Consider the following 25,580-nt stretch of genomic DNA (forward strand, 5'->3'; position numbering starts at 1 on the left):
GGAAATAGGGACATATGAATTGTCTGAGTTGAGTTGGAGAGAAGACTGTTAGTCAAAAGTCTCACTGGATCCCAACCAATGTGTTTGTTTTGTTCTCTATGTTGCCTTGTATTTGATTGTCATTCATAGATAGATAGATAGATAGATAGATAGATAGATAGATAGATAGATATGACTCTTAGGCTGTAGTCAACAGTTTTGCAGCTTTTGGGGTTCTACTCACTTAGGAATAATGATAAACTTAATGCTGTGATATTTTTATAAGAACATAGGCCCTGTCTTATAACAAGTCAGTCAATGGATCCACCTAATTCATTAATTTTTATGCGAATAGGCAGCCCTGTCCAGGATTTTTTTTTTTTTGTCCTTTCTTGAAACACTAGAGGTTGAACCTGCAAACTTCTGCAGACAAAGCATGTGTTCTACCACTGAGCAGTGACCCTTTCGTAATCCATATCCTACTCATTTAGCAGTTGTAATATATTTTACCATACAGAATATCATCATCTTTAGTTGTGTTCTAGTTCTGCACACTTAAAAAGGTCAATGAGAAATCTTGTCTGGTTACAGAAGCCTGCAACATCATTTCTGGCAAGCTTTTGTTGTGATCAGGTGGGTGGTTGCAGATTCTACCTTTCAAGACTATGATGATTAAGGTTGGGGTTTTTGCGGGTGGGGGGGTGCGTAATGTCTGCTGAAGTCTTAAAGCATTTCAAGGCTTCATGGAAAGTGCTGACCACCTAGTTCCTGACTGTGTGGTGCCAGCAAGCAGAAGTACTTAGGAAGGGTATATACAGCTGTTAAAATCTGCTGTTCCATTGATACTTCTGTGGTTGGGTTTGGGCCTTGAAGACTGGTATAATCGTCTAAAGATTCAAAATTGGGTTTAGTAAGTACAAAGTCAAACAACTTTTACTCTTTAAACACCTTGTAAGAAACCGGCTTTCTGGGAGTGATACTTTGAGAAGTGAGAGGCTGTTCCCCAACTAATGATGTTATTTCCCTGTCTTTTGCTTCCCTTTTTCTGAAGATGCTCCTACCACAGCTTCAGTCCACCCACTAAAATTGCTTGGGGACCAATTCTGTTGCCATGAATACCACCTGCCGCACTTCTTCCCTGGCTTGGCAAGTGGACAACCAACTGATACCCCGCAAAGGGCTGGCCCGTGGCCCAGGGGTCTCCAGTTGCTGACCTGACTAGCAGTCGGTAATGACATATTAGATCATTTTTAAAAGAAGAATTGTTTTATTCCTACGGCTCTCCACGTCTTTAGATAAAGAGTAGCCAGTATATGTGGTGAAAATAAAGTTTTATAAACATGTTTTGCTACGTCAAAATCAAGTGATTTGTCATTACATGGGGAAGACAAACCCATGTATTTTATGGACATGAATGAAAATTAGATGCAAGTAGTTCACTTGAGATGGGATTGTCCTTCTCTTATTATTTGCTCTGTTTTTTAATGCAGAGCCATGTAAAACACTTAGGAGTGTCTGCTGACATTCTCTCTTCCTTGTAATATAATCTGCATGCTCAGTGTTTGATCTCTGTATTTTTCTCCAGTTTTAGTGTCTGCACAGGTTGCAGACCATGGCTGGACCCGTCTATACAGAAGGAAAGCAAGAACCATGGTCCCACTCTGAATTCTCCCCCACCCAGCTACTTTTTGCTTTTTTAAAATTAAGAGATGGAAGATCTAATCACAACGCTTCATTGCCTCATCCAGTCTGGCCCTAAACTACCTATTTTCTGATTTGGAGTCTCATGTTACATTTTCCAAAACTTTCTTTGCAATAAATGTGATACTCCTTTCTCTGTTTGCTTGTGTAACTGGCTGTAACATATCAAGTAGGCTGGTTGCATAGATTACCCTTCCCCACTGCTTGAGAGTAACCAACTTACTAGGCATTTAAAAATTAAAATACAGAGAGAGATTGGAGGGAATAATCTGAATTTTAAACGATGTTCCAGTGATGAATGAGATCTTGAGTATTACTGGAGAGCTGTAAATAAAAACAACATAATATGAATATTTAAAGAAGGTGACTGCTAATTAATCTGAAAGTAACAAGTTTATCATGAAACATTTCTACATGTCACATAGCAATGCTTAGAGTTGCTGCAATTTTGGCTCCAATTTCCACCTACACCAGTGCTAATTGACATTTAGCAGCTGTGGAGACTGGTCCATTAGGGCATGTGGACAACTGCCCCACCAACTACAGTCCAGCCTAAGCCTGCCTTCCTTACATCCAGTCCAGGAGGTACCACTGACTGTCAGCTTCCTTCTCCTAAACCTCAGTCCTACCATTGTAGACCTTAGCAGGGTGGAGGATGTGGGGCGAAACTAGAATTAGTTGCCTCTGCCTGTCATTGACACAGGCTCCACCCAAGTCCCAAGAGGACTAGCCACCATGATAATTAGACTCAACATCTATTTAGTGTCTTCTGTTTGTTAGGTACTGTATCCAGAGCCCTGCAAGCATGACATGTGGATGTGACGGGTTTGAAAAAGAGGGCAGTGCCATTTAACAACTATAGTAACTAGGGGGCTCCAACCGTTGGGGGCCAGTGGGTTTATCTGGAATTTTGAGAAAGGGCCGTGGGTGCCAGTCACAAAATGTGGGGTGTGTAGAAGAGGCTGAGCCAGTGCACACAGGAACTGAGTCAGAAGAGCAAGCATTGTGGGTTTGTAGGGGATATTTACTGAGACCTTTTGCAGGCACAGTAGGAGGTTCTGGTGGGCACCCTGATGTCTTTGGGTGCTGCATTGTCAATCCCTGACTTTGAGGGACATGAAAAAGGCAATAGAAGATAAAAGATGGACCAGAGTGATTTAATTACAGGTCTTTTTCTTTTCTTTTTTAGAAGGACGGTCTTGTAGTATGACTTGAAAGAAGCAGAGGAAGCAACAGAATAGATTTAGAGGTGTGGCCATGGAAGAGTTAAAAGGGAATTGCAGAAGAATATGAATGATCTGAAAAGGGGGGGGGGTGGAAATAGCATAAGCGAAGAGAGAAATAAATGGCTATGCTGCTTTTTGGCCAAGAACTCTCAAACCACTGGCCTGGAATCTTGATGAAGGGTGATTAAGATTTTAATAATAATAATAATGGATGTGCATGGTTACATATAGGGGGTTAAGGGAGGGGTAGTACGTCTGGTGGAGGACACATTCATTATGCTCCTGGGGTAGTTTACCCACCTTTGGCCCGCAGCCTGCACTCTCCTATCACCTGTGGCTTCTAGAAGCTGTCAGCATGTAACAGCAGCCACTTCTATTTGAATTTTAATAAATGTTTCTAAATTTGTGTTCATAAATATAAATTAGCCTATGGAGATTTATGTCCTCTCTCATTCTTTTTTGTAGGGTGAGCTTTTCTCTCTTGGAAGATGTGTAAGTGGCCAACCTTTGTGGTTTATATTAGCCAGTTTGTAAAACCAGGAAACGGTGATCACAACACACTGCCTTGGATTAAAGTGAAATGAGACTGCAGCATAGAAAGGGGCACTCTGCAGAAGCAAGATTCCTATGCAGAGCCTTCTCCTGCCATGGCAGTGATGCGATATGAGGCATGTTGTTTTAAAAAGCCCTTTGGCCTTGCATTGTTCTAGCACCTATGATCTAGGTATTACAAGTCTAGGTATGTGTAGATACAAGTGCAGTATAAGAATGTGTGCAAAATATTTGCCTATTACAAGGAACAGCTTTAACAGCTATGAGATGCCCTTAGTGTCCTTGCAGCTTCTAGTCTAACTGCCAAAGCTGGACACCGATCTGACTTCAACACACACCTCCTGCCATTGTTGGCACCTGTCTGTCTCGAGAGACAATGGAGTGTGCGTCTGGGGGTAAAGTCAAACCACTGTGTTAGCAGCACTGAAGTGACTTCCTTGGGGGCACGAGCCTGGGCAGCATGTATGAAGCTCCTGGGCTGCCCAGATAACAACACTCCCATCTTGGCATCACTGATGAGGTCCAAAGGAAAGCAGAGCAATATGTTTGGCACCAGCTTAGTTGCTGGAGGTGTACAAGACGCCATCCGACTTAGGAACTCGGCTCTGGATTGGTGTAGGGTTTACTCCTTAGCCTTTTCTTCTGAAGATATCCCGCAAGGCAGCGGAGGTTTAGGATCAAGAGTTTTTCTTCTCCTAGATAGGCACCCTTCCCAGGTTGACTAGTCCCATCTGCCCCTCATTTCCCTCTACAGCATGAGCAGAAACCGCCTTCTTGACTGTTGGACCAACTATTGATCTCATCCGCCCAATCTGCAGGAGCCTGTCTTCACATGCAGGGGAAGTCCCTAACTCACTTAGGGGTTGAGACCCATTAGCTACCCTCACTTGGTTTAGCTGGCCAGTTGAAGCCATTCCTGGGGTGTGGCCGCTGTTGCATGCTGGCAGCTTCTAGAAACCACAGGCAAGAGCTGAGTAGAGGGTGGGTACCAAAGGTGGACAAGCTACCTTGGAAGGAGCATGACGCGTCCATCACCAAAGATACTGCCCCTCCCCTAATACCTCATAAACCTTCTGCCATACACTTCAACCAACATTCAGGGATGTGAAATCTAGGGAATGGTCAGGCAACCATCCAATTGCCTTGCACTCATTGGTGAATTAATTCCAACATGCTCTGCAACTATTCACAGAATTGCTTCATCTCCTAGGCCCTGGACCAGTGAGGGGGGGGTGGGGAATCTGCTTCTGCTGTCCCCTTGCATCTAGATTCCAACTCATTCTAGTAGTCAGTGTTGCTCTGTTCCTTTAACCTTACCTGATGTGAGCAGAGTGTTCATCTGTGGTGCCAATTCAGAACTTTAGAGCTGCTCGTATTGCCTGGCATGCTGCTCTCTTCACCTCTAAAGCCCTCTCGGGCTGGCCTGACTGATAGACAGCTACCTGAACTTGAACTTCTGGCTCTGTCCCATCATGATCTAACAGTAAGTCGCAGCAGAAGAACCCATCTAACAAGCACCTCAGCCAGCGCCGTGCCCGGGCCTCTTGTTCTGCATCCAAACCCGGGTCTGGGTCCACCTGCACAATGACCCCAACCAGAGCCACCGGGTTATAGTAGATGCAGTTCTTCAGCTTGTGCAGCATTTCGGCTAGTCGATCCAGTTGGTCCCACGACTTTAAGAAAGGGGCTCTGCACAGGAAGAAGATGAGCTGGGAGTAGATTCTTTCTTGTTGCCTGGAGCAGCCATTTTCACTCAGGACCTGGGGTCTCTCGGGCCTCTGGCTGGCTGCTTGGTCGCAACAGATCACCGAGCTCGTCACATGGAAAGCTGGGATTGGGAACTTTGCAAACACCTCCTGGCGGAAGGTCTCCACCACTGCCTGGCTTTGTAGCTCCCCAAGCAAGTGCACGTTGCCTCCCATCATAAACTGGAGAGTCACAAATTCCAGCTCCAACTTTTCCTCATGGGGAAGGTCAGATCTGGCAACAACAGCCAAGAGGTCCCTGACTAGTTTTAGACCTGCTTCTTGACCTTGGTTGTCCTGTTCTGCTATCTTCCCTTGCCCTCTTCCCGCTTGGTCTGTGATCTCTTCCCAGGATCTCCCAGCCTGCCTCAAGATCTTCCTATGGGTTCCTGTGGTCCACCCTCTAAATACATCTTGGCTTGCTCTAATTTGCTCAGTATTCCTTTTGGGGGCTTCTGTGGGCTGCTCTATATAATCTTCCTGCCCACCTTGAACCTGCTCCTTGATCTTTGGCCTGGCTCCTCCAGCCACACCTGTGACACACTCATGATCCCTGCCAATCTCTTCTGGGATTTCTTGCAGCATAGCTCCATCCAGCTCAGTGCTCACTTCCTGTGGTCCTCCTTCCTGTTCTAGAATAATCTCCTGTTCACTTTCCTCCAGCTCTGTGAATTGCTCCTGAAGTGTTCCATCCAGCTGCCTGATGTTCTCCTCAGCATCCAACTCTTGCTCTGTTACCTCCTCTTGTATTCCTTCCTCCTGCTCCATTCCCCTTAGCTTCCTTCCTCCCCCTGTTCATTTCCCCAGATCCTCCCAACTCTGCTTTCTTGTTGCCTAGTCCTTAGGCAACCTTGTGTCATAATACACACTGACCTGACTCATTCAACGCACATTAACATGTGTCACCCGCATTACTATCTCTTGAAGACAACTGCATGATAGTTTCAAAAATATGTTTTCAGACAGAGCATTTTCTGGACCTGTCTGAAAAGAAAGAAATTATGACCCAGTATAATTGGAGAAATCAAAATAATCACAGAGTGTTTACTCCCATTGGTTGTTCTAGTTGGTTGTGTAAAAGACAGTGGGGGACTTGGGGCTCTCAAATTTCAGCAGTGCTCTGTGAGACACTAAAATTTGGCATCGCCAGCCTCTTGCACTCCATTCTACAGCACTGTTGTGGTGCCCTCTCCAGTGCGGCACCCAGTGCAGACGAACTGGTCGTGCTACCCTAAAACCGCCTCCGTAAAATATGAAGTCCTAGTAGAGGATAGAGAAATGGCCATTAATGTATTGACAGCTGCCCATATTACAACCTGTCATAATTGGGGGGGGGGGGAGAGAGAGAGATAGGGTCCCCAACAATGTAATACTAGGTGATCAAAACCTGGGAAATAGCAAATATTGTTTGTTTGTTTGTTTGTTTGTTTGGTGCATTTGCCAAAAAAGGCTCCCAGAGTGACTTACAGTCCAACATGGCCAAAGTGGAAAGAGCAAAATCTAAACTTGGGCACCAATTTCTAGACTGTCGTTCCTATATTGATCAGCAGGCACAGTTCTAAGACAGGAGGCGCATGATGGAGCTGGATCTCCAGCAAAACTGGTGAAATGAGGCCAGCTTCTTATCTCTCCCATTGAGTCCGATGGAAAGGCTGCCCCCAAGTTACAGTTGAGTATGAGAAGGGCGGTAATGGTAGTACAGTAGTTGATTTATGGAAAAGTGGAGTATGTTCATTTTGAATATGTTCAAAATGCATTGGTGCAATACAGTATAGGAAAATGCAAACATACGCTCTCTCAGGCATGTTGTAAGTCACTTAATTTTTTAATATATAAATACACTGATTGGATAAAACAGCAATATTGGGACATATTTGCACTTCTCTCTTTTTTATTATTATTATTATTTATTAAACAAATTACAAACTTACATATACATACATACATATACATACACTTTGCACTTCTCATCAGATTAAAACAAAACCTTAGAATAAGCAATCATAAAAAACAGGTAAACATTGATAGAATTAAAACTATATAGTTTATATAACTATACAGAACTCGCTCATACGTTTTCATTTTCAGCATGTGGGCAAAACAGGAACAAAACAGATAAATGCTTAAAATGAATGCGATTAAAGATCACAGTTAACTCCGCCTGCTGAAAATGAAAGCGTATAGGCGAGTTCGCATAAAGGTGTGAAGAGGAGGGCAAGGGACGTCACCCGCCCTTTCCCACTTTAATCAGAATGAGGCGGCGAGAGTCCCGGCAGGTGCCTAGAATGGACTCTACCACTTCGGACCGCAGCTGGGGTGAGGATTTTTTTTAAAATTAATGTAAAAGAATCAACAACAGAGAAACACAAAAAACCCTCCCGCCTCTTGATGCAAGCGCGCCTATTTTCACCTGCAAAGAGTTGCTGTCGACACAGAGGCGGATTCAAAAACTGCCACCTAAAAATGTTACAGCCCCACTAACCACCGGCATCCTAGGACACGCCTCCCTGTCTGGGTGTGTTAGATCGGCCGGTCTTACCGCGAGGCCCTCAGGGGTCGGGGAGGAGCTGCGTCGACGCCCGCATGCGCCCAGCTGCGTCGGAGGCGGGGCAACACGGGGCGCGCGCGCGCTCCTCTCCGCCCCTCCCGCCCCATCTTCCGTTGCGGCGGCGGCGGCGGCATAGCGCGTGTGAGGCTGCTTGCGGCCTGCTGTTCAAGGTGAGTCCTGTGGCGGGGAAGGCGTGAGGTAGGTGTGGGGAGGGAAGGTAGGTTTGGCCTCCTTTTTTCTCCAAACATCCTCCTGCCACTGGAAGGGGGAGAAGAGAAGAAGGAAATCCCGCTATTTCTTCTTCTTATTATTATTATTATCCATGGCGCCCCCCCCCCGCAAACTCTGAGGCAACTCGGGCTCCTTAATTCTCTTCAGCTTTGTGGTGTTGTAGGAGGTTCGCTGGCTCCACACACCCCCTAATCATCATCATCATCATCAGGATGGACCCAGGCTTGATTACGTTCAGACCCATTTATTATCTCTTGTCAGGGGATCCATGAACGCGCCTCTCGCCTTCTGAGGGGGGTAGCTATTTATGGGGGAGGGTGGGAGCAACGTGTGTCTTTATGTAAAACCGCCCTGGGGTCCTCGACATAGGAACCCAGTTAATCGATAAATGGTAAATGGCAGCAGCAGCAGCAGCAGCAGCGCGCAAGACATCCTAATTCATGCCTGCGCGCTTTATGCGCCCGGGAGCGACTTAGAAAACCGCCCCAGCGGAGCCTCCGCCTCCGATTCGGCGGGTTGCGAGGAGTCGGACGCAGCTCGCGACCGTGTAAAACACAATCGTAGGTTGGGGCGTCTGGAGTGACAACGTGGTTTGAGAGCAACGGGGCTTGGGGGGGTTGCTGCTTTTAGGGGTGGTGATTCAACGAGCCTGGCATTCAGTTGGGCTCCTTGGAAGGATGGAAGGGGTCACAAATGATCTAGAGTCAGGAGTGGTCGTTGAGGTTGGCCAGGTTTGCTGAGGACACAATAAGTTTGTTGTTGTTGTTCAGTCGTTCAGTCGTGTCCGACTGTTCGTGACCCCATGGACCAGAGCACACCAGGCACCCCTATCCTCCACTGCCTCCCCCTATCCTCCACTGCCTCCCGCAGTTTGGCTAAACTCATGCTAGTCGCTTCGAGAACACTGTCCAACCATCTCATCTGTTGTCCCCTTCACCTTGTGCCCTCCATCTTACCCAGCATCAGGGTCTTTTCCAGGGAGTCTTCTCTTCTCATGAGGTGGCCAAAGTACTGGAACCTCAACTTCAGGATTTGTCCTTCCAGTGAGCACTCAGGACTGACTTCTTTAAGGATTGATAACCAGTTTGATCTTTTTGCAGTCCATGAGATTCTCAAGGGTCTCCTCCAGCACCATAATTCAAAAGCATCAATTCTTTGGCGATCAGTCTTCTTTATGGTCCAGCTCTCACTTCCATACATTACTACTGGGAAAACCATAGCTTTAACTATACAGACCTTTGTCGGCAAGGTGATGTCTCTGCTTTTTAAGATGCTGTCTAGGTTTGTCATCGCTTTCCTCCCAAGAAGCAGGCGTCTTTTAATTTCGTGACTGCTGTCACCATCTGCAGTGATCATGGAGCCCAATAAGTTGTTTGGGGGTTCCTAAAAACAAAGAGAGCTTGGGAAGGACTTCTGCAGACAGAGTGGATGGGTGGTAAAACGTGTGTAAAGTGCAAACGAGTGTAAAGTAATGCATTTTGGAGCAAGGGGGGGATAATAATTTCACTTGCACTGCCCATGGGGTCTGAGCTGGAGATTACAAACCTTGGGGTCATAATAGACAGCTCAATGAAGTTGTTGATCTAGTGTGTGGCAGCCCTGTGAAAAGGCACGTTCCAAGGTAGGGATCATTAGGAAAGGGATTTTGAAAATAAAACTGCCCATATCATAATGTTATACAAATATATGGTGGGACCTTGTTTGGAGTACTGTATACCATTCTGGTCACCTCATCTGAAAAAGGATATGGTACAGTTGGAAAAGGTTCAGAAAAGGGCTACCCAAATGATAGAAGGGATGGAGCAGCTCTTCTGTGAATAAAGATTGCAGCGTTTGGACAGTTGTAGTTTAGAGAAAGGGCGAGTGGGAAGGAACATGAAAGAAGTTTATAAAATTATGCATGGCGTGGAGAAAGTGGACAGAGTAGTTTATCTTCCTCATAACACTAAAACTTGTGGACAGCCAATAAAGCTGAATGTTGGGAGCTTTAGGACAGATAAAAAAGTACTTCTTCAGACTATGAAACTTGCTTTCCCAAGAATAGCTTTTAAGAATAGGAGAGGGTTATCAATGGCCATTAGCCATGGTGGCTGTGCTCTACTGGCACAGTTGGAGGTAGCAATGCTTCTGAATGAATATCAGTTGCTGGAAGCCAGGGGAGGTGAGAGTGCTTTTGTGCTCACGTCATGCTATCTGGTTGGCCACTGTGAGAACAGGATGCTGGACTAGATCTGATCCAGCAGGCTGCTCTTACATGTTGAACCCACTTGTGCTAAGGAGAAGGAAAGAGGCAGGAGAGAGGATCTGCTTTTTATCTCTTCCACTACCCATCGTTTCTGCAGTCTATACACTTCTTAAGCAAGGGACATATGCTACCCTTGTGTATGTTTTTGGTGTGTGTGTGTGTGTGTGTGTGTGTGTGTGTGTAGGTAGGTGTAAGAGGAGGCTTTCATAGGGTGGAGAGCTGGCTGTTTTTCTTTCTTATACCCATTCCTAGTAGAAATGTCCCATGTGAGAAGACCTGTTTTCTGGGATTTGGGATAGGTTTATTTGGAATAATGAAAGGGTGCCCATTCTAGAATCTTTTGGTTCCTTGTAACACTTGTAGGTGGATTCTTGTGCAGCATATATGTCCTCAAAGCATATGAGGTGGTACTGACATGGAGAAAGCAACTGTATCTTTTGAGATATCAAGCCATGATTGGTGGACACTTTAAAAAAAAAAGTTATATCTTACTTTAAAAAAATGCTCCCTGCAAGTAGATATTTAGTTCACTGTGCTAAAACAATTGTCCTTGATTTATGTTTTACTAGACAGGAGACTTTTATTTTGAGAAACGTTTTAAAAAATAGTAGTTCCCCTCTGGTATTTGAGATGGAATGCTCCATTCCATTTCCTGGGATTCTAACACCTCATTCTGCTTAATGTGTTGTCCAGATGTGAAGGTATTGATAGCAGTATTCAAAACTCCCATTGTTTTGGCTCAATTTGCAACAGAATTTCATTAGCATGAGCAGTTTCTGAGCTCTGGGTGCTGTACTGTGCCTAGGATTTCAGATTAAAACTGCAGAGTGGAAGGAAAGGAGGACCTTTTTCTGCCTCCCCACTTCCAGCTACTCTCTGAAGACTGGAGAAGAGACCCTCTTAAGAATATTAGGGGGTGGGCAGGGGAAGGTCTAGACCATGTGAAATCAAACAAAATATTTTAGCTGCAGTTCATTCATTTTCAGCTTTGTATTCTTATTATTAAAAAGCGTGCCTAGACATTCTGTTGTTGCTCCCATAAGCTAGGTTTAAGGTGCCATTTAGCTCCTAGTTTTCATATCTCAGTTTCTAACGCTGATTGATAGGGAGGCATGAGGGCAATAGTCATACATCCTCCAAAACTGCTCCTTTCCACTGAGAGGGAGCTTTTGGCAGATGGGAGGAAAAACTGTCAATCACATTTACAAGTTCCATTTAAATATAGCATATTGAAATATCTGTTTTGGAAAAGAAACTAAAATTGCAATCCTCAGGAGCAAGTGCTGTTCTTATTTTCTGTTTTCTTAATTGTTTATATCTCTCATACAATCAATCTCATTCCCATTCTTTTTAAATACTGGTGCTCTGTCATTTTTAGGTCTGGTTCACACATCAGTCTAAGTAAAACCATGGTTTAGTATGAATGCATGAGCTACCTGAGAGAAGAGCCACTCCTCCCCAGTTGTTTCACTGCTGCACTGAGCTAAACCATAGTTTGGACTAGATGATCCTTGGGGTCCCTGCCAACACTACAGTTATATGAATTAAACTCCTTTTTGGATTTAAACATAATATTCTTAACAAATGCAAAAGAAAGATAAGGAAAAGCGAAATAATTTTTCACTTGACTGATTCACTACTTGTCTGATATGTGTGCGTCTTGGGTCAACTAGTACTTGATCAGGAAGCCTGTGTCTATAAGCAGTTTCAGAGTACACTGAGTATATTGGGAATGATCCAGGAATATGTAGGGTTTTTTTTTCCTCCAGGGACATCCCCTAGTGAGCATTGCAATCCAGATGTGCATGCTACAACCCACCCACCCCTTTTGCTGATCCAGTGCTGCATTGTGTCAACATTGTCAATTGGTGAGGAGCCAGTGCGGGTGTAAATACGGCATATCTCTACAGCAACACAAGTTTTCAAACTTAATCCCCAAATTAATTTTGTCTGGTCCTAGTTCTCCCCTTGGTTAATGACTTATGCTGATGACTAATGTGAATATGATTATAGCTGAAGTTCAGGGGATAATACTTTGGGTGGAGCAATGCCACATTTCAAAAATACATTTTATCGACTACATTGGCTTAAGAGTTACTGCAGTTAGATACATCAAGATTTGCTTTCTGTTTTCAATTTTTAAAAATGTTGAATAGTGCATACCTGGTTATTTAGACTTCAGGCATGGTAAAGTCAAGAGCAGGATTAGTAATTTGAAAATCTTACTACTACTGACTTCCCTAAGACCACCTAGTGACATGTTGGCAGGGGTGATATTTAAAACAGGCACTTTGTGAATGACTTGATCTCATAGTTACTATACAACACCAGCTTGCATGTCACATAAGAGAGCCTACTCTTTACAGATTATCTCTGTGATTGAACAGAAATTCCCTGTTGAAAATATTTCCATCTTCGAGAATATCCTAATTTGACTCTTGGCTCTTTTTGCGAACTACGTTGCGCTCAGCTGCTGTTGAAGTTGGTCTCCAGTGAACTTACACCCATTCACAAAGTGCCCTGGTAACATTTTAAATTTGTGAACTGGGAATGTGAATTGCATTTTTGTCTGCTGTAAGGACGATCAGCTTCAGAGAAACTCAGTTTCTAAGAAACTGATTTAAAACTGACCTTTGTCAGGACAGACAGGGGAAGTGTGTCCTTGTTAATTCCCCCCTGCTTCTCAGTGGCTTTTGATACCATTGACCATGGTATCCTTTTGGAGTGGTTGTCCAGGTTAGGGGTGGGTGGCACCGCTTTGCAGTGGTTCCGGTCCTACTTGGATAGTCGTTCCCAGAGGATGATGCTGCAGGAGTGCTCTTCTGCCCCATGATGCCTTCATTGTGGAGTTTCTCAGGGTTTCATTTTCTTCCGCATGCTGTTTAACATCTGCATGAAACCACTAAGTGGGATCATCTAGTTTGGGAGCATATTGTCAGCAATATGCTGCTGACACACAGCTCTGTTTCTCCTTTGCATCTGCAGGTGTGACAGTGAATGTACATGCACACGAAAGCTCATACCAAGAACAAACATAGTTGGTCTCTAAGGTGCTGCTGGACAGTGTTATACATGAGGTGCCTCTGAAGACAGTTCAGAAGCTTCAGCTGGTGCAGAGTGGCTGCTGATTATTTTTCAGGCCCAATTCAAAGTGCTGACTTTGACTTATAATTTATTTAGCGTTAAAGAGCTCTGGACCGTAATAACTCAAGGACCACCTCTCCTCTGACCCAGACCCTGCAATCATAATCTTAGGCCCTTCTTCATGTGCTTCCTCCACAGACGTTAGCACCATGAGAACAGGCCTTTTCTGTGATGGCCTCCCATGCGTGGAATGCTTTCCCAAGGGGGCTCTCCAGGCACCTTTGTTACATATCTTTGTTACAACTCCCATAATCCCTGACCATCAACTGTGCTGGTTGGGCCTGATGAGAATTCTGAGTGCAATATCTGGAAGGCCAGAGGTTACCGACTCCTGGTGTGTATTATACAAGGCACCACCTCTTCTTTAAATCTCTGCTTATATGACTGATTAATATTTCAAAGCAAGGCAATCTTAGTCCTCAAATTGTTGTTAATTAATTCATTGATCTCCTCCCACATGTGTCTCAAGGTAATTTACAAACAGATCATAAGAATAGTTTGTGTTTTGCATTGCATAGTTACTCTAATCTGATTACAGTCATACCTCGAGTTGCGTATGCTCCCATGTTGCGTACGTTTGACTTACCGACCTCCGCGACCTGGAAGTCCTCCCCGGAGCGCGCACAATGCGCAGAAGTGTTCTGCGCACTTCGCACTTGCACAGAAGCACAAAAAAGCATGAACTTCCAGGTTTTTTGGTTTGGGGGGGGCGTTTGTGTTAAGCACACCCGTGTTACGGATCACGTGCATAACACGGGGTAACACTGTAGGTTTCTTTTGATACTTGATTTATTTCTTCCTCATTCACATGTTTCCTCTGTTGTAAGAAGATGTGTAGTTGACAGTTCTTCAGCTTCTAATGAAGAGTTTGTCTCGTAAGTTGGAAGACCCAGATCTTTTCCTCACATTTTATTATGTAAACCCAGGGAGGAACATATCTAATATCTAATTAAGTCCAATTTGAAAATAACACAAGAATAGACCCTTGGTTGTAAAATGTCATTCAGCAGTTTATCAAAGGGGGAAATGGTGAGAGAACTGCCTCATTTTTTTCTGTTCAGTCATATCACTTTCTGTTCCAGAGGTGAGATTAAAATTGTTTGACGTTGCAATGAAAGTTTCATTTCTTTTCCTTCAGGGGAGGGCAGTATCAATGACAAACATGCATTTTGACTAGCTGCAAAACTAGGCAAAATGTGTTGGTCCCTGAGAAAGGAAATCCTTCAACAGCAAAGCAGCCACAGTGGATTCCTATCTATGTTCCCCTGTTGTTCTTCTGACTTTGATACATAGATAGTATCCTCACCAGTGTTTTCAAATAGCACATTAAGTGCTGCTGGCCCAAGATCTCTCAGTCTGGTTTCATACACTGCAATGGTGTGCAACACAGCCCAAATGGTTCAGGACGAGGGCCCAACCCTATGGAGAGTGTTTTTTCAAGGGAGGAAGAGAAGAGAAAGATTGGTTATGCAAGTTGCCTTGCTTGTGCAACTAGTAGATAAAACCCTTTATTTTCATTGCTAAGCTAAACTACACTAATGCCCAATTTGGGCACCTACATATAATAAAGGCATGCAACAAGGAATACCCAACAATGCAGATAAATTACATTTAAAAAAATTGCAGCAATCTAACACCTACAAACCACCACAAGCTAATCTAAATAGATGGGCCTTTCACCATGAAAAATCCTGTTGTGACTGACAGGAGTCACAAGTCTTCCAGTGATACACAATCTCTAGTTTGTGGAATGATTTGTTACTTAGAGCCTTAAGACTCGGCAAATACCATCTTGCTGATCACGTTGATGCACAGCAGGGGTGGTTAAATGATTGACTTGTGTTGTGCATATATATCTTCCCATCTAACTAACTGTAAAGGAGCTTCAACAAGTTTATTGTTTTTCTTTCTGTTCTTTTTTATTTCAGTTCGTTTAGACTGAAGCAAAATGAATGAACATCCAAAGAAGAGGAAAAGGAAGACTCTACACCCCTCACGCTATTCAGGTAGATCAATATGTTTACCGATTTCATTTACAGAAAGCTATTAGTTATCTTGTGAACATAGCTGGTGAACAGTCACAAGATACATTTTGAAATGGGTGAGTTAAAGAATAGTTTATTTTTCAAAACTAAGCATCAACTAGGACATATATCTTTCCCTATTCCCGTTTAATTAAAATGTACCAGTTTATTGAATCTGCAAAGCATGTGTGCAGTATATGCATATAACATATGTAGTTAAAATATTGTGTGTTCAGTATAAAAGCTGCAAACCTTTATGGTTCTCGATTACAGTATGACTGGAATAGAAGTTTGTCCAGGAACTACAGTGTTGTGTACAATACACAGTAATGGTCTTTCGTGTCTGAAGTAGCACCACTGCTGTCACCATGGTATCAAATAAGGAGCAAAAGGATTTCTGTACATTGTTAGCATTGTTGCTTCTACGAAAAATATGCTCAATAATAATTTATTGTCTAGGCTATTCTGAGAAAAGACAAGCTGATGGGATTGAGGAGGAGTCATAGCCCTCCATCCTATAAAGCCATAACTGCCACTGAAATACCACCTGCTTACAGTATTTCGGGATTACTTTGTTAACCTTGTTAATTAATTTACTGCAGGGAATTGAGCATAAGAACACAATGTCCTTGATACAGTGTCATACTTTGGAAATAAACATTGCCATATAAGTTCTAAATACTATTTTCAGCATTGGTCATCAGTGCAAAGTATATCAGTTGTAGTTTCTGTACATTGCATCAGAAAGCAGGTGTGTTAAGCTAATGCTTGCCTTTCCTTCTAACTCTAGATTCTTCAGGTGTCCCAAAATACATAGACAATAGTGGCATATTTTCTGACCACTGCTACAGTGTGTGTTCTATGAAACAGCTAGACGTGAAGGTTTCTGATAATCGAGGTAAGGTTTAGCATCTTGCTTTTTAATTCACATATGTGATTTCCTTGTCCATAACTTAGTAGAACTTGGATTGATCTAGTACAGGCATGTCCAACTCCCAAGAGACTGCAATCTACTCCTACTATAAAAAAAACTGTCAATGAATCTACCCATTGGATTGACCTTATTTGGGGGAGCCAAAGTTGTTGAGCTTTTTTGAGGGGAGGAAGAGTCAAAGTTGTTGAGTAGGCGCTCTCTCTCTGTGAGATCGATCAAGGACACCCCACGGTCGACCAGTTGGACATGCCTGGTCTAGTACAAAGCTAATATTTCTATCCATTGCACTTTGATAATTTTTGGAAGGCACATTCAAATGGCAAAAGAAAAGAACTGTACATCTGATTTTCATCTTGTATATCTTTTATTCCCTTTCTGCAGATAAACCTGCCAATAATGGGATTTTTAAAGACACATGTGAGTCTCCTATCTTCAATGACAGCTTAACTGAAGAGGAGAAACCACTGGATATTCAGACTGTAGAAATTTCTACTACTGAAGTCCAGGCTGTTGAAGTTCATGACATAGAAACTCAGACTATTTCCCCGGAGAAGCTGGAAGCGGAGGAAGCGGAGGAAATCCCAGTTGAAAGCTGCAAAGTGCTTGAGAAAAACCCTCCTTTGAATGTCACCATTCAGCCGAAATGGCCTCTCTTACGGGCCAACAGCAGTGGCTTATACAAATGTGAGCGTTGTGCGTTTAACAGCAAGTACTTTTCAGATTTGAAGCAGCATCTTGTCCTGAAGCACAAGGCTTGTCCTGAGGGCAACATCTGCCGAGTATGTAAAGAAACGTTCTCCTCTAAAAAAGTGCTTATTGAACACTTAAAAATCCACGAGGAAGATCCCTACATTTGCAAATACTGTGACTACAAAACGGTAATGTTTGAGAACTTGAGCCAGCACATAGCAGACACACACTTCAGCGACCACCTTTACTGGTGTGAGCAATGTGACGTTCAGTTCTCCTCCAGCAGTGAGCTGTACCTCCATTTCCAGGAGCACAGCTGTGATGAACAGTACCTTTGCCAGTTTTGTGAGCATGAGACGAGTGACCCCGAGGACTTGCACAGCCATGTGGTGAATGAGCATGCAGGTCGGCTGATTGAGCTGAGTGACAGCTACCACAGCAGGCAGCAGCAAGGCCAGTACAGCCTGGTCAACAAAATCAGCTTTGACAAATGCAAGAACTTCTTTGTGTGCCAAGTATGTGGCTTCCGCAGCAGGCTTCATACCAATGTCAACCGGCATGTGGCAATTGAGCACACCAAAATATTCCCCCATGTTTGTGATGACTGCGGGAAGGGCTTTTCAGGCATGCTGGAATATTGCAAACATTTGAACACTCACATGTCAGAAGGGATTTATTTGTGTCAATATTGTGAATATTCGACAGGGCAGATTGGAGACCTCAAAATTCACTTGGACTTCAGGCATTCGGCTGAATTGCCTCACAAGTGCACTGATTGTTTGATGAGATTTGGAAATGAAAAAGACCTTTTAAGCCATCTTCAAATTCATGAAATTGCTTGATTGTTGTTGTTGTTGTTGTGTGTGTCCCTGTGTCCCATCTAGCTCAGAATATTAGAATTTAAACATGTTTTCATGCTATCCTTGAATGAACTTCAAATGAATCTACTCTTATGTCACTAGGAGAGAATCACTGTAGGCAGAAGCCTACTTGTGATGTAGCCCTACTTGTGTTCAGTAATAAACCCTGGCTCTAATGGAACCCAGGGCTTTGAACTTGCAGCCCTCTAGGGTGAGCTGGCTGCAGGCTCTACCCACCAGCTTTCTTTACACACACTATGCAGATTGTTCAAGAAACGTTCGGTGAATTTTCAAGCAGTGCAATCAATGACTTCTCTGCATTTGGGGTTTCCTGACCAGGATTTCTGCAGGTAGAAAATAAGCACATCAGCGAAAACAGCTGTTGAGTTGGGGTGGGAGGGGGAAGTTGTGTGTGTCAGTGAAACTGTTAATGCATAATAGCATGTGCAGTTGGTGTATGAAGATAACATAGTATAAAGTTGTTTTGTACCTATCGGGGGGGACGGGACAAAAATAAATACTCAGATATGTGTATGTCATTTGTGTTCCATACTATTATCATCAAGTGGCAGGTAGAGATATGTAGATTTGTACAGGACGCCACAAAAAGTTCCACTTTGTGAGCAAAGAATATTATTTATATGATTGACAAACTGTTCCTTCAAATCTGGCAAGGGGAAGATTTAAGGTGATGTCATGAATATCTACCAGTATCTAGAGGGGGATCTACTCATAACAGTACTGTATAGGCATTAAGTGGCAATATCTGTGTTTGAACCAAAGTGGTCTCATATTGAGATCAGGAGAAAATGTAGAAGTACTGAAGTTGAGAGCTGTCTTGAAAGTTTGCTCTTGTTCTGGACACTATGTAGATGTCAGTAAGTTGGAAAAACAGCTTCTACGCAAGTCCTCCATTTGCCACTTTCATGTTTCATCTCCTTGTTCTGCTACCATCACTCCCAAGTGAGAGTCATACACATATGGCTGAGATGTGTCTTGCACCAGTGATGTGGGATAGCAGATTTTTCTGTGGAAAACCTGTTCCATACCACTTGCAGATAAATATTATGTAAGCCCCAGTACAGTGTGGTGGAGGGGAAGTTGTTCTTGTCGGGCAAGTAGAAAGATTTGCACTGATGGAACGATCTCTTTAGCACTATTTTAAATACAACCCAATATACAACTACAGGCTGTCCGAAAGCCTCTATAAATACATAACATGGTAAAAAGGACTATAAACTAAATTCTGCTCTGAGTAGACCCATTAAAATTAATGGACATTAGTCAAGACCTTCAACGAGTGTACTGAGTTTGACTAATGTTGGATGCAACCTAAAACAACCATCTTAAAAGCCATCACAGTAGCAAATGAAACCAGCATATAATGTAAGTGTAAAAGTAGATAGCAAAAAAATAATTTAATTGTGTTAATGGTTTGATTGTTTCTTTGATTGTCCCTGAATCTTCCCACACTTGCCATCCTCTCCTGCCATAACCCTTTGAGAAACCCTGATGTAGGGGGTCCTCCACACTGATCTTGGGGAAGTGAAATTATGCATGCCTCAAAACAGGTGCTGTGTATATGAAAAGTAGATATATGTATGCACATGGGGGGGTTAGTTAAGAGGGTTGGGGGAAAAAATTCTCAATAGAATTGCTTTCTGGAAGCAGAGAAAGTGTTTCCTGCTGCTTGAGGAGTGCAATGTAGCTCTTTGAATTCTGGACCTACCACGATAAGACTGATGAAACCACCATGTATCCAGTGTTCGAAACTCCCATTGTTCTAGGCGCATTTTGTGACAGGGAATTTCATTAGCGCGAGCAGTTTCTGATCCCTGGGCGCAGTACTGCACCTAAGATTGCAGGTTAAAACTGCAGAGTGGAAGGAAAGGAACTTTTTCTGCCTCCCCACTTCCAGGTACTATCTGAAGACTGGAGAAGAGATCCGATTGAGAAGAGTAGGGCATGAGCAGGAGAAGGACTATACCATGTGAAAAAAAACGAACATATTTTAGCTGCAGTTCATGCATTTCCAGCTTTATTCTTCCATGACATTCCGTTGTTGCGCCCATAACCTAGGTTTAAGGTGCCATTTAGCTTCTAGCTTTCATATTTCAGTTTCTAACAGCATGTATCATCATGGGAGTTGCTGTTAATTTCTATTGTCTTAAATTATTCAGGTTTATTATGTGACCTATAAATGTTTTATATACCCAAGCTATAATCTATAAAATTATATCCACTACGCTATTGTACCAACAGCTCTGGTGCCCTCAATCTTTCCCAACATCAGGGTCTTTTCCAGGGAGTCTTCTCTTCTTATGAGGTGGCCAAAGTACTGGAGCCTCAGCTTTAGGATCTGTCCTTCCAGTGCTGATTTCCTGGAGAACGGATAGGTTTGATCTTCTTGCAGTCCATGGGACTCTCAAGAGTCTCCTCCAGCACCATAATTCAAAAGCATCAAGTTTTCGGCGATTAGCCTTCTTTATGGTCCAGCTCTCACTTCCATACATACTACTGGGAAAACAATAGCTTTAACGGGGAATCTCTATGCCTTACTAAACTAGTGTGGTACAGGGGTTAGATTGCTGGAGTAGAACCTGGGGAAACCAGGGTACAAATCCCCACACTCAGCCAAGAAGCTCAACATATGCAGTAAATAAAACAAACAACGAAACCTGCCCCTGGCGGTCGACTTGGACCTCTGCTTCTTCGACCACTCCCGTTCTTTCCTATCTCTAGGCAATGAACCCGAGCTGAACCGATAGACTTTCCAACGCCCGCTGGGAAGAGACGGCGTGGTGGTGGGAGGGGGTAAAGGCGGAGTTAACAGCGGCGCACGCGCAGGGGGAGTCTCTGACGCCGGCTAGCCCCGTTGCCCTGACCAGCGATGGCGGAGCGCGTGGAGGGTGGGAGGAAGCCGCTCGAGAGGCGGCGGAAGTGATACCTGCCTCTTGGTTGGGCGAGAGCGAGGGGCGGAAGACGCCGGCGAGGGGGGTGAGCCTTGCTCCCGTTGCCAGGTAAAAGGGGCGCGGGGGAGGGGGGCAAGTGACCTTTGGGCTTTTGAGGGGGGGGGATTTTGACCTTTTGTCCCCCATTTGAGTTGCGGGGCTTGTTCTATGAGGTTTTGCTTCAGGCTGGAGGGGGCTTCGAGGTGGCTTATGTAATGCCAAACTGAACTTGGTCCCAGGCATTGGGCTACCTCGTGGCTGGCCTCCTCTGACAGGTTTCTTAGCATTTATTTATTATTGCATTGAGTTATTTCTTCCTTTAAAAGAAAAATTAGCTGTGGGACAAGCAGATCGGTCGCCGCAGTCAAGACACTTGCTCCTGGGGTGCCCTACACCCCCCCCCAAAAAAAAAACAGAATTGGGTGCAGCAGACAAATTAAAAGGGGCTTGTGCTGTAGTCGACTTGGAGCAAACCCAAAGGATTTGGCAAAGCTCGTTTGACGCTGCTGCCAAGCCCCTCTCTTTCCTCTTCCTTTTTCCTCCTAATCTCTCCTTGGGAATCTTTTTTTAGGAAAGGTCAGCTGCGAACATTTTTGTTGTTGTTGTTTGTTCCTGCCAGCTTGGAATCTTGGCTCAGAAGAATGCAGCTCAGACAGGATCAGTTTGGGCCCCACCAACTCTTCTGAGTCTTTCGGGAGCTTGTTTCAGCAAAAGCACCTATAAAGAATCTCAGACTGAATTACGTAAGCAAAAAAGTTTTGATGGGAGAGTCCAGCCTGAAGCTGCCAACTTAGAATTAATAGGAAAATTTGACACTTCCAAACTCGGGCTTAGTGGTGATTTCATTTCACTTTTAAATTGTATAACCTACCACGTTTCTGTATTACTATACACAAAGCGATTGGGGATTGGCTAGCTCCCTCTTTGAGTTTGAGTTATCTTTCTTGTTTGTCAGTTCATTCCCAGGTGGAAGTGTTTGGTGTCTCCTCTGGTTGAATCTTTTATGGTTTGTGTGGATCTCATTTTAAGTCACACTCTGAATAGGAATGTGGTGTATCTTGCATTGTGGGGGAGAGGGTTTCTGGCCACGCTTCGGACAAATGCACACTTGCCAACTGAGGTTAGGGCTTCATGGAATCATAGAGTTGGAAGGGACCCCAAGGGTCATCTAGTCCAGCCCCCTGCAATACAGGGATATGCAGCTGTCCCATACAGGGATTGTGCAACCCTTCACTGCAGAATTAAGGTGGTATTCAACTAAGCTTTACTCAGAGTAGACCCCAATAAAAAAGGTTTTCAAAAAGTAAAAAAAAAAATCCTCTAGAATAGATCTATCGCCAATATTGCATCGGAGGGTATGGTCTCTGGCCCATAAAGGCTTGTGTTTCCAATAAATGTATTGTTGTTGAAGATTCCATGGAGCTCTCTGCTATTTGAGGTGTATTCCTTATGCAGAATAGAAAGTTTAAGTCAGTTGAGGCAATGTAATCAGGGTACTGGTTGGCTTCAAGGCAAGTGATATGATAGATCGAGAACAGAGGTGGGCAGTCTTTTATCACACTGCATTTCTGGCAAAGTGCATGCTCCATATATTGCATGGAGCTGACAGTTCCAGCAGCTCAGATATACACACCCATGGTTTTTCTAGGTCAGTGTGGCACAGTTGGGGTGGGACTGTTGCTACTAGATTCTGTTTAGTGATGCATGTGTGTTACTGGTTTCCTCCCTCTCTGGAGAAGCTAGTCACAATCTGGTTACTAGCCAATTTCACTTGAGTTTGACACACTAACTTGCAGGTCACAGAGAAAAATGTGAGCCTTCACTACAAAGCACTTTAAGCCTGCAGACACTTTATAAGACTTTCAAGAGAACATTTGTTTTATGAATATTGCTTATAAGGATCTGCACTGAAGGAAACGGTACTAATTTTTCTAATCTGGAGAAATTAACAATTGGGCAGGGGGATATATGGACTACATAAAATTTAATGCAATATCTGATTGGCCACTGTGAAAACAGGATTCCTGTATTGCAGGGGTTGGACAAGATGGCCCTCAGGGTCCCTTCCAAATCTACAATTCTAAGATTCTAGGAGGATGCAGGACTGAATGGGCCATTGGCCTGATCCAGCAGTCTCTTATTATGTCCTTATGTGCCCTTTCTCAAATGTAATTAGATCTTGAATGAAAGCCCAAATCTGTGTTGGAAGATATGCTACTATGTAGAATTTCTTATTTGATTGATAAATACTAATCTAATTTGCCATTTTGTCCCCCTCATTTGATTAAATTTAACAGTCTAATTTCATAATAATACATATTATTTCTTATCTTAATTTTAGCAATGGTGAAATGTATGGGAAATGGTTTTTTCCTGTCTCCAGGATTATAACAGCTAGTCATAAAATCACTTCATCCTGGAGTATGATTGAAATATTGTGACTTCCGGCTGGCGACGCCATAGCGGGTGGTCGGGGCTGCTTCGGCTGCGAGGCGCCCGATCCATCCCGGGGGTTAGGAGCCCCGCAACCGCAAAGCGGGGCTCCGGTTGGGGTGCGGGAAGAGCGTCCCGCACCCTGGGCTCCCCGGCTGCGCCCACGGAGGCTCCGAACCCTTCCCTTGCCCCCCCTGTAAAGGGGGAGTGGGGGTGAAGGGACAACGGAGCCGGGCTTACGGGGATATGCCCCAACCGGGATGCAAATGCGGCGACAAAGCCCGCGGTGAGCGTCTTAGTTCTACCTTTGAAGAATGGAGCCAAAGGAACCCGGTGGTCGTGAGTAACTAATTTGACCAGAAATCGAGCTTTTGGAACGATCCGGGGGGAAGGAGAAAGGCAGCCTGCCTTCTTCCCTTCGAGTTAAAGAAGCTAACCAATCTGAGCAACTGCTGCTACAGGACTGCTACAATGTGCTTAAAATTGATACATGAGATTGGCAAACTTTTTTCTTGGGAAGTAAATTAGTGGAAAATATCTCCATTTAAAGTTGCGGTATCTGCGCTCCAGTTTAGGAAAATGGCGATGAACAGAGAGGCAGGAGTAGAAATTTGATACCCACTTCCTCCCCCTCTACCAGTATGCTGGGCTTCGTCCTTGAACTGGTACTGAACTCTGGACTAACGGACGAACAGAGGCTCACTGCTTTGAAGGTGGAACTGCTGTACAGGAAAGTCAAAGTCTTGTGTGGGGGTCTGAAAGAGAACCAATTGCCCACAGAGGAGGCTTTTAAAACTTTTAACACTTTGGAAGAAAGTCTTGCCAAAGAGCTGAGAGGATGTCTGGGAAGATGGAGAGAAATGAGTGAGCTACTTCGGAGAAGAAACTCGCCTTTTGGGGGTGGCAGTCCCAAGGCGACGGTAAGATTTGTTATATCCAGTCCCCGAGGTGTGAGCTCGGGGGCCAGGGACAGAGAATTATGGTTTTTACAAGAAGAAAAGGAATGCTACAAAGAACCGGAGAAGCTGAGAGACGACGAGATGGACATCCTGGAGCTCGTGGCAAGGAGAGTTTTGGACTGTGCCTGGATCTGTGGACGCTTGGAGAGGGAAGCCACAGGGAAATTCAGTGTTGAGGCCACCAGGAGAAGAATAATGGACAGAGGGGGTGTGGGGTGAAACACTAAGTAAAATTTGAGGTAGCCTGTCATGGAATTTTGAAATCGGAGGGTGAATACTGTCAACAATCTTTCTGTTTTATTTTTTGTTTGAATATGAAAGGAGATATTTTGAGTTACTATGTTATTAGCAGCAGTTTAAAGGATAGAAGAGATAGATATGATATAAATGATTGGTGAAGATTTCAATGGAAGAAGAATTATGATGAGATATTATTACGAGAATGCATTGTTAGTTAAATGTTGAATATATAATTGTGTGTAACTATATAATTGAATTTGAATTTCAGGAGAAATGGTTATAAAATAGATTAAGGATATGAACTCGAAGGAGAAAGGGCAGGGGAAGTCAATGGTCAAGATATGGAAATAGAAATTTTCTTTTTAAAGAAAAGATGCAACAAGAAAACTTGACACTGTTTGTATTTGTTTTATCAATGTATTTGTTTTGTATTTGTTTAATTGTAGGTGTGGGTGTGGGTATATGTTGTTATAAGAAAAAGGTCAATAAATTCTTATAAAAAAAATAATGATTGAAATATTGTATAGCAGAACTGAATTACACTTTTTGAACATGGATACAATAGGCTCTGAAGATCAAAAGGCTTATACACGTTCATTGTGGTTGAAATGTGTTTTTTATTATTGGATTTCTCTGCAACAAACAAGGAAGCAAAGCTTGATAATGATGCTTATTTATTGCATTATATTGTAAGTCACTTTGAGTTTACACGTTGTGAAAAAGAGACTAATAAGTCCTGTGAATAACAATAAAAAATTAATATTTAATTTATTAGTTGCCACTTGCAAAATTTTAAGGGTATAAAGTATAAAATTATAAAGTGTATAAAGTACCAAATAAGAAGAAACAATGCCTTACAATAGAATTTGTACAAAATAGATGGAATAAAACAGCAAAAACTTATAACCAATGAACAGCAAAAACATCTTAATCCATCAAGTCTCTGGGAAAAGAATTCAGTTTTTACCTGTCGCCAAAAGGATGTTAAAGATGTCACCACCTAGACCTCACTGGGGACAGCATTCCACAAGTAAGGAGCCACAACTGAAAAGGCCGTATTCCTTGTTGAGACACTTTAAACCTTCCTCAGAGGGAGTACCTGAAGGAGGGACTAAGAT

At 43.5% G+C, this 25,580-nt stretch overlaps 3 protein-coding genes across 5 annotated transcripts in view; 2 read left to right on the forward strand and 1 right to left on the reverse strand.

Moving 5' to 3' along the window:
- Positions 1-1,935: 1,935 nt before the first annotated feature.
- Positions 1,936-6,169, reverse strand: LOC117047487. Its single transcript, XM_033150693.1, has 2 exons — positions 4,776-6,169; positions 1,936-2,004 (listed from the first exon to the last, which is right to left on the reverse strand). Exon 1 carries the CDS (start codon positions 5,969-5,971, stop codon positions 4,811-4,813), a length of 1,161 nt encoding a protein of 386 aa, XP_033006584.1. The 5' UTR covers positions 5,972-6,169; the 3' UTR covers positions 1,936-2,004; positions 4,776-4,810.
- Positions 6,170-7,886: 1,717 nt separating this feature from the next.
- Positions 7,887-18,383, forward strand: ZNF639 (zinc finger protein 639). Of its 3 annotated transcripts, none has more exons than XM_033150690.1 (4): positions 7,887-7,921; positions 15,309-15,377; positions 16,186-16,293; positions 16,711-18,383. In XM_033150690.1, the coding sequence occupies exons 2-4, from the start codon at positions 15,320-15,322 to the stop codon at positions 17,859-17,861; spliced, it is 1,317 nt and encodes a 438-aa protein (XP_033006581.1). In that variant the 5' UTR covers positions 7,887-7,921; positions 15,309-15,319; the 3' UTR covers positions 17,862-18,383. The 3 variants fall into 3 exon arrangements, with proteins under 3 accessions (XP_033006581.1, XP_033006582.1, XP_033006583.1); XM_033150691.1 differs by lacking the exon at positions 7,887-7,921 and adding an exon at positions 14,197-14,246 and having other exon boundaries at positions 15,300-15,377; XM_033150692.1 differs by lacking the exon at positions 7,887-7,921 and adding an exon at positions 14,223-14,246.
- Positions 18,384-20,848: 2,465 nt separating this feature from the next.
- The window catches only part of MFN1 (mitofusin 1), a 31,251-nt gene continuing 26,519 nt past the window's right edge, over positions 20,849-25,580 (forward strand). Inside the window, exon 1 of the mRNA XM_033150694.1 lies at positions 20,849-20,899. The gene's annotated coding sequence lies outside the window, so the exon portion shown is untranslated. The remainder of the gene's footprint in view (positions 20,900-25,580) is intronic.

The sequence above is a fragment of the Lacerta agilis genome, chromosome 5, assembly GCF_009819535.1.
Source record: "Lacerta agilis isolate rLacAgi1 chromosome 5, rLacAgi1.pri, whole genome shotgun sequence".
In the NCBI taxonomy this organism is placed as follows: domain Eukaryota; kingdom Metazoa; phylum Chordata; class Lepidosauria; order Squamata; family Lacertidae; genus Lacerta; species Lacerta agilis.

Excerpts from the sequence above, each read along its gene's own strand:
- LOC117047487 (XM_033150693.1), bottom strand. The coding sequence starts at position 5,971 with ATGGAGCAGGAGGAAGGAATACAAGAGGAGGTAACAGAGCAAGAGTTG.
- ZNF639 (XM_033150690.1), top strand. The coding sequence starts at position 15,320 with ATGAATGAACATCCAAAGAAGAGGAAAAGGAAGACTCTACACCCCTCA. Across the intron at positions 15,378-16,185 it reads ACACCCCTCACGCTATTCAG|ATTCTTCAGGTGTCCCAAAA; the intron begins GTAGATCAATAT and ends TTCTAACTCTAG. Across the intron at positions 16,294-16,710 it reads GAAGGTTTCTGATAATCGAG|ATAAACCTGCCAATAATGGG; the intron begins GTAAGGTTTAGC and ends CCCTTTCTGCAG.